This window comes from Raphanus sativus, unplaced genomic scaffold (assembly GCF_000801105.2).
Source record: "Raphanus sativus cultivar WK10039 unplaced genomic scaffold, ASM80110v3 Scaffold0008, whole genome shotgun sequence".
Lineage (NCBI taxonomy): Eukaryota > Viridiplantae > Streptophyta > Magnoliopsida > Brassicales > Brassicaceae > Raphanus > Raphanus sativus.
The window spans coordinates 128,017-136,624 of record NW_026615334.1 but is presented as its reverse complement, the minus strand read 5'-3'; the positions used below and the strand labels follow the sequence as shown (position 1 = coordinate 136,624).

At 31.7% G+C, this 8,608-nt stretch overlaps 2 protein-coding genes across 2 annotated transcripts; one reads left to right on the top strand and one right to left on the bottom strand.

Moving 5' to 3' along the window:
- The first annotated feature begins 1,100 nt into the window (after window positions 1-1,100).
- Window positions 1,101-3,346, top strand: LOC108829315 (uncharacterized). Its single transcript, XM_056995595.1, has 10 exons — window positions 1,101-1,259; window positions 1,337-1,529; window positions 1,684-1,780; window positions 1,861-1,985; window positions 2,057-2,141; window positions 2,225-2,360; window positions 2,441-2,619; window positions 2,734-2,812; window positions 2,928-3,104; window positions 3,185-3,346. The coding sequence occupies exons 1-10, from the start codon at window positions 1,101-1,103 to the stop codon at window positions 3,344-3,346; spliced, it is 1,392 nt and encodes a 463-aa protein (XP_056851575.1).
- A 4,023-nt stretch (window positions 3,347-7,369) lies between these two features.
- LOC130500661 (F-box protein At2g35280-like) lies at window positions 7,370-7,972 on the bottom strand. Its single transcript, XM_056995594.1, has one exon. The coding sequence runs from the start codon at window positions 7,970-7,972 to the stop codon at window positions 7,370-7,372; it is 603 nt and encodes a 200-aa protein (XP_056851574.1).
- Between the last annotated feature and the right edge of the window lie 636 nt (window positions 7,973-8,608).

Genomic DNA, 8,608 nt, shown 5'->3' with positions numbered 1-8,608 from the left:
TTAGATAAATAAAATTATTTATAAAATCAATGCAGTTTGCAATTAATTTTCAGCTGAAAGTTAGTATAATTTACATTGGAATTGTAAAATGACACTTTTGTGTAACAAGAAAATGAATTTAGAGTGACACTTATTATAAAACAGATGGAGTATTTGGTTTATTACTGATATATAACTAAAATACACATTTCAGATATACGCTTACATCATATAATAATTAATGTATATATTTGCATAGTTTTCCAGGTATTTATCTTTTTAAGTTGGAGTAATCCCCTTCTTAATATTTGAGGAGACCATTTGAAAACTAACTTTTAGTTCATGTGTTATTTTCAATTGTGTCATTTTCTATATGTCAATCCCACAAACTCTCTCACACCCTATATTAAAAAACCTTTTATTAACTAGACAAATTACAAAATTTGCCATTGATCATTTTAATATAACTTGACTAATATACTATAATCATCTTCACTGTTGACAAACAACAATTAAAATGTCTATCATTAATAATATATTCTGACTACCTTCGGAAATATCCTCCTATATATTAAAAGAGAAGTACAAACGCCACGTGGCACTCATAGAATTCTTCTCACGAGAATTCTAGCTTTCTATTGGTCGAGTTTTTCTAATTTTTCTTCTTTTTTTTTTTTCATCGACCTTTTAATTGGAAAGTGACATTAATTACCAAACTCACTAATTATTTCTTGCGCAAGAATCGTAATCAATGGCGAACATTAATCATAGCTTGCAGATTAATTTTAAAAATTGTCAACTAATCATTAAATCTCGTAATGGCAAATTCATTTCATATTTTATTAGGAAACTAATTATTATCAACATACCTTATTTATATTGAAAACTTGCGCAAGTTTCGCATCGTATAAAATGCATTTTCGTGATTAATTTTACAAATTTATTAGGTTTCCTTTAATCATTAGTCATTTAATTTACATACCTTATTATACCCAATTACTTGCGCAAGTCTCGCAAGTAATATTTCTTGCGTCGTTAATACTCTACACCATCAAAGGACTATATATAGAGTACAAAGTGGCCTTGAAGCAACTCAGCCATTCTTCTATTTTGAAACGAAAATGGCGATGTTCGCAAAGTCAAAAAATATAGTATCTTTGGTCCGAGAATTAAAACCCCGTAAAGATACGTCCCGTATTGAAGTTAGGATTATTCGGTTGTGGAAGAACTACAACAAAGAATCAGGAAATACTATTGAAATGGTTTTTGTTGATAGAGAAGTAAGTGAAGAACATATAGTTTTATGTTAAGATTTTGTTTATTGTTTAATACTATAATTATTTTGACTGGTATTCAGGGGACAAGAATTCATGCTTCAGTTGGAGAACAACTCATCAACAAATATGGTGAAAAGCTACATGAGGGAGATGCAATTGTCGTCCAGTTGTTCAAGGTCTTCGATGCAATTGGTGAATATCGTACAACTCCACATCTGTACAAAATTGGTTTCTATCCAACCACTTTTGTTGAAAAAGCTTTAGATTTTCCAAGTGAAATTCCTGAAAAGAATTTTGCCGATTTTACCGATATTCTGGAAGGAAAGATTGATAGCAGCTGATTAGTTGGTGAGTCATTTTAGCACACAATTAATACTCTGTCATGTTATGTTAATTTTGTTCTTATTTTTTTATGTACTAAATTTAGATATAATTGGACAAATCGTCAACTTTGGGTCGCTGGAAAACAAAAGCATTAAAGGCAAAGATAACATGAGGCTTTTGATCGAGCTACGTGACCATAGGTAAGCTGAAATTTCAATTATTATTGGTTATATTTGACAAAGTTAAAAAACTCTACATTTTATCTACGTTTTCGTTTCAGTAATGTCAAGATCATGTGTACTCTGTGGGGTGGTTATGCTAAACAAGTATACGACTACAGTATGAGTAACATGTCCATTATGATAATTTGTATTATCAGGTTCTGTTCCATTAAAGAGTGGAAAGGTATGTAATTTGATTTGTTAAGGTTTCTAATTATTACTCGCAGACAATATAATATGATGAATGTTCTCCAGGGGTTTACTCCATATCTAGCGGGTTTAATTCCACCCAAATTTTGCTAAACCCAACGTGTTCATTGGTTGATGAGTTTAAATTGTGGTACGTAATAAAAATGCAAGTTTATTTAAAATGTGTTATTAAATTGGACTCTAAAGTAAAATTATGTCTTTTTATCTATGTAGTCTTCCTGATAATTCACTTGCTATAACAAACAAGGATAGTAGCCAATGGAGTGTTGCTAGTGCTACATCTGTTCGTGCCCGGTTTTTTGTTCTTAATGAGAGGCTAACAATAAGAGATATCGTTGACAGTACTCTGGTTAGACGTACACTACTTTTTTTTTTAAATGTAAATTATTAATTTTAATACTCCTACTAACATGCTGTTGTCTTGATTAGGTTGGAACTTTTGTCACCTTGGGGACTATTGAAAACATAGATACTGAGCGTGGTTGGCAATATCTAAGTTGCAAATACCACAACAAAAAAGTTATGCCTACAACCAATGTTGATGATGACAACCGTCCTTTGTTCTACTGTAATACATGTGATAAAGAACACATTGATGTCATTCCGAGGTATTTCATCAAAAGCGTACATAATTTAGTATTCTGGTTTTTGTTATATGATGTATAATTATGGTGTACGTTATCCAGTAATTACTAAATATTAAACTTTTATTGGTACCTCAGGTTTAAATTAATTGTCCACGTTAAAGATGATACCGGTGAGGCAAACTTTCTTTTGTTTGATGGCAATGCTCAAGTGCTTGTGCGTCTCTGCCGCTGAACTCTATGATGAGGTCCAGTCAAATTTAAATAAAAGAGGAAATTATTACTATATGTATAAATTAGAGTCCTCACTTTAATGGAATTTATACTTGTAGAATCTAGATGAAGACTTGTTACCAGAAGCTGTTAGCGACCTTTTTGGCAAAAGAATCCTTTTTGAGGTTTCAGTGGATGCTGATAACATCAAAGGAAAGAGCTCTCATTATGTTGTTCGAATTGCTACTGCTGATCGTGAACTGATTGAGGAATTTGCTGCTTTGCCAGTTAAACAGGTATTGTTCTCATTCGTCTGTATAGTTCATCTAATTCTTACATTATCGTAATACTGATCGGTTAAACTTTTTCCTTATAGGTTCTAATGCTGCAGTCTTCAGATGATATTTCTTCTGGTTCAGGTGGTTTATCAGGAACTCCATTGTCTAAAAGAAAAAGCCAAGATGAACAACAAAGTAGCCTAGATGATCAACATTCCGTGAACAAGAAACTTTTTCTAAAGAAAGTCAAGGGAGAGTAACATAGCTAATGTTACCGATACTTAATCAGACGTATCTTTCAACTATCGTGGCTTTGTTTTTCTTTTTATTTTTTATGAAACTGTTTTACGAATATTGCATTATATCATTGAGGTTCTTACTATTTTTCTATCCAAGGATTGGATAAATCTTACTATTCATGGTTTAATATTTAGTTAGTACGAGATTTAACTTGAAGATTGAAGATTTACAACGCTATTAAAATATGAAATTTTTGAACTTGTGGCCGAATTAATAATGCTATACACGGTTGTTTCAATCTAAGTATCCATTGTTTACACGGATGTGATCAAATAAATGTTTGATGTGAATTATATTTTGCGGTTGATTACATTTGCATATACATGCGTTCAAAAGAAATTTAATCGATTGACATTCATAAAGGTTTAAGAAAAACTTGAACCGGTTAAGTGTGTTCATTTTTCTAATGAACTTAGCCCATGAGTTATATCGCCCTTACTACAAAATAAAGCCCAAATAGTAAAAATGAGAAATGTCAAAAAGTAATTTTGATAAAATTTAACGGGGTCCAGTTGTCATGTGAAAAGTCACGACCCTTCGATTCTTCTTCTTCTATATAAACTGTACACTGACCGAGAAACTGTATCATTTCTCTTCTTCGTAAGCTTTTGTCTCGCCAACTATTACTCAAGTGAGTTCTCTTTCTCTTTAGGGTTTCGTTTACTGTCTATGATAAACGATAGATCGATTTTTAAATATAGTGGTTTTGCGTTAGGTTTTGTAGCCATCATTTCATACTACCATTATATTTCGTTATTTATTTTTCGATTATAGGATGTATATATCGTTGGTAATCAATATGAAAAACAGTAGATCGATTCACAAAGAGAAAGGAATTTAGATAGGTTTTGTAGCCACGATATACAGATTTCTTCTCTAGATTATCTATGTTGATCTTGCTAGGGTTATTATAATCGCTATTTGAATCGGTGAAAAATTGGAAAACATCATCCGGTTTATTTGTTATAGTATTTTTTGAATTTTGGATTAGCAAGTAATCAAATGGTTATTATTGGCTGTTTCATTTCTCATCCTTTTATTTTTCTAACCCGTACTCTTTAAACCTAACATGCAGATCAAGATTTATATCATGGGAGGAAACAAGGATCTCAAAATGAAGGCTCCAATGGTGGAAGATTATGGTTCAAGCGTTGAAGACGCTTTCAAGAAAGGGCGTTTGGAGACAACTCAGCATTACCGAGCCAAGCTGTTCATGTACAAGCAACTCCAACAGGGTCTCATGAAGAAACATGATGCAGAGCTTGAGGTCGAAAGGGTTGCAGGGAAATTGGAACTCTTTGAAGAACTCTTCAATGAGTCTGCATTCACCGAACTCAAGGAGAAGTTGGAGTCTGATCTTGTGCTTGCTACGGCCAAGGTGGCTGATGTGGAGGTCCCGTTAATTGATTGGTACAAGTTGGGTGAACCACATATGTTTGACTAATCTGTGCGGTTCCTCAATCTGTCCAATTTAAAAACTTTTTATGTTGTTTTAATATTATGTTTAAATATTTCTGAACTTATTTACTGGTTTGTTAAACCAGTTTTCCCATCTTTATGGTGGGAAATTAAACTTAAGTACTTATTTATAAATAACCTATTCCGTTTTATATTGTTTGTGTTTGTTATTGCATATATTACTTGTTAGATAGTCTGTTTTCAGTAGAGTTTAGTATAGGTTATTTCTATAGTTAGAAGAATATATATCATTTTAATCATGACTTACCCATAGAAAGGATAAAGATAAGCGTGAATAGTTAGATATAGTAGTTAGACACATTGCTGCAGACTTTCACATTTCTCAAGATTTTAAAGCCAATTAAACTTAATAATTTGATATATTATGAAGTTGATAATTGATTAGAATATATCTTCTAGACATACTATAAAATAGAAATTGGTTAATTATAAGTTTCCGTTTTTAACATATCAAATTTTTAGTTGCATTCGAATGAAAGATTTAATTGTCTTTAGGAAGCCATCGATAATTGATTATGTTGTCATAATCATAAGTTAATAAATTCTGAGATATTAGAATATAATGCGAACTATAAATACAAAGCTTTCATAGCAATTTTTGTTATCTCAAGTTTCCAGAATCTAGGTGATTGTATTGTCAAATTCTCAATCGAGGTATTGTAATGATGATCTTTTTGAAATTTTTGAACTTTATCTGCAGACATGGTGAAAGACTTTGACATGTCAGTATGGACAATTTTCAAGAGTTATTAATATTTTCCAGATTAAGTCGCATGCAAAAAAACGTCTAAAAATTTGTTCTTCAATACGAAAACTAATTGGAATATTGTATCGTTTTTAACGGGTTGATACTAGAATGTTTTTCAAGGTCCTTTGATTGTATTAATTAGTCTAATGTGATGGTCAACTTATGAAGGTCAATTTTAAACGGAACAATAAGAATCCGATTGTCAATTTTAAACTATCACTTAATGCGAAGTAAATTTGATCTGGGTCTTAAATATACAAGAGGCCCTTCAAAATATTCATTTCAATGTTACTAATTACTTAATGCGAAGTAAATTTGAACTGGGTCTTAAATATACAATAGGGCCTTCAAATATGAAAACCCTAAGGTCCCATTAGTGTAAACCTAACTCTATAAATGAAGAAATTGCAAATCCTTAATCAAACGTAGCAATACTTGTTTCTTAGTTTAACATGCAGCCGGGCAAGTATAGTTGGTCAATTTCTACACAGGTTTGCTCTCTCTCTCGAGATCCAAACATTAATGCTGAACATTACTTTTGAAAATTTAAGGATTTATGCTTTATTTTCTGTTAGGAACTATGCACATTTGATCAAACTTCACAGTCTTCGTATTGTTATGTAAGTGATTTTTATTTATCACATAAAATATTTACATGACCTTTTACGTTTGAAGTACTTCTAGGGAATAACCTGTGGTATTATATTTGGCAGGTTTACGAAAAAGTAGAGAATCATACAGATATTGAATTCCATCATAGACATCGATATCACAATATCATGACATTTATACACAGAGACCAATTTTCATTCGAAATCAACGAAGACCAAGATAAATCCAAGTTTGTGTATTGGATGGAGAATAACAAACAAATACCTCAGGTAGTAAATGTGAAGTCTGCATTTGACGGTGGTGTTTGTAACTTTGTTTGGGATTCAAAAGCTAAATCATGGGCACCAAATATCCAGATTTGAAGTTTGCTACTATATTAAGACCTAATTTGTACAATTTATTGAATAATTGTTAATATTTTGTTTTATTTTAGAAAAAAATTGGAGATTTCTAAGTATATAATTAGAGAATCAGCTACGGTAATATTTGGTTCCACCTCCTCTAATATCTATAAGATTATTGATTTGTCGTTTACAAAGAAGGTGAATAACTTGACCTCTATATTATGTACTTGAAATATTTTGAGTGTTTAAAATAAATGTCTTTTCTACCTATTACATGAGATCTTAATAATCATATTTTAAGAAGATTTGATTGCAAATAAATTGCCTGCTAACGTCAATCATATTTATTAACATTCAATCAATATAAAGTTTTTGATTTTGTGATAAGTTAATATATAATCTTACCATATGATTGACACCATTTACGGTCTCCGTTTTGTTTTTGGAAGGTGAAGTACTTTACCAGAAAGTAATAGTATGAAATTTAAATGAATTTTATTTCTTTTGTATTTATTACCAAAGATTTTTATCTTCCATTTTAGAAACCCGAGTAATTAGGTTGCCATCGCGACTAAAGTCAATTAATCCGCACAAAAGCATTAACTTTTATATTCAAAGTACAAAAGGAAAAAGAGTTGTTATCAATTAATATGATATGAATTTTGGAGATTGTGTCGACCTTCAAATAAAACAAACAAAGTAGCAACTTAGAAAATTGAACGAAATATATAAAAAATCATGTAAAAACATAAGTACTTTTACATGCGTTTATAGATAATATCAGATGAAAACTTAAATCTTTAGTTGTTTTTACTCATAGCAAACTCAACAAATTGATTAAGCCTTTCATAGTAGTAACCATGGTTGCATACTCGACCACGTCTTTTCCTTGAGCGGCAACCACAGAGTGTCTCAAGGTTGGCACGAGCTATATAGTAGCCTTGGTTCATGAAGTACGGGATATCAGTCAGAGATTTCTTTACTCTTTCCCAGCATTGATCGGAGGTTGAACGACTTTCCTTCCATCCCAGTTTATCCAAATACTTCTGACCTTTATGAAATCGTTCTACAGCAAGCAGTGACAAACCATAAAGATACGTACCGTCTATATAACCTCCATCCGATGATTGGCGTAAATGATATAGGCCTGCCTGCTCATCTTCCTTTACGAACAATTGAAGAATGCCCTCAATATAGTGTGCCTCAGGGTTCCCACTCTCAAAGCATAGTTCCTTGAACTCTAAGTGTTTAGACAGCATTTCGGTTGGTTGGGCAGCAAAATATGACAAGGAAATGTTTCTGAAGTAGTTGGTGCGATCTGAGTTGGAGTGATCGTCATTTGAGGACGCAGAATCACCGATGGATATGATGTCATAATTGTTTACCGATGCATCTTCTCCCATCTTCAAAGTAGTGTCTTTCTTCTCGGGAAGTATAATTTTTTAATTAAGGTATTGTTTAGAAACAATTGATAACGAGAATGTTGTGAAAGTAATGTAGGAAGTTGTAGGATAGTTATAAAGAATAATTTTATTTCTTACATGATTTGATTGAACGTGCCAAGAATGCTGTTTACGTGGAAGGAAAAAAATGGTTACCAAGTTGTTATTACCAAGAATGCTAGAAGTACGTGCTAAAAAGGAGAAGGGACGCCACATGCAGAAGGGTCTACACCTTCTAGGCTAAAAGGCTGTGGTATTTGTATTGTCATTTAATAACAGGATATTGTCGTTGATTTTCTTGGCATGCACCAATAGTTAGCATCAAAATAAGTTATGTTAGTAATAAAAATGTAGAAAGTAAAACATCAATTAGACCAATAATAGTAACCATAATATATTTATGTTTATTATAAATTTGCTTATTTAAATTCAGCTGTCAATTTAGGAAATGCAGTAATGGTTGTGATAGAAATAAATTTAGGAAGTCATATATTTTATGCCATTAAGTATAATAAATGTTTCAGAATTACTTCACCATTACTCCTCGCCAATCTCATATGTATAAGAATATTTTGTTGCTCAAAGAAAATATTTACT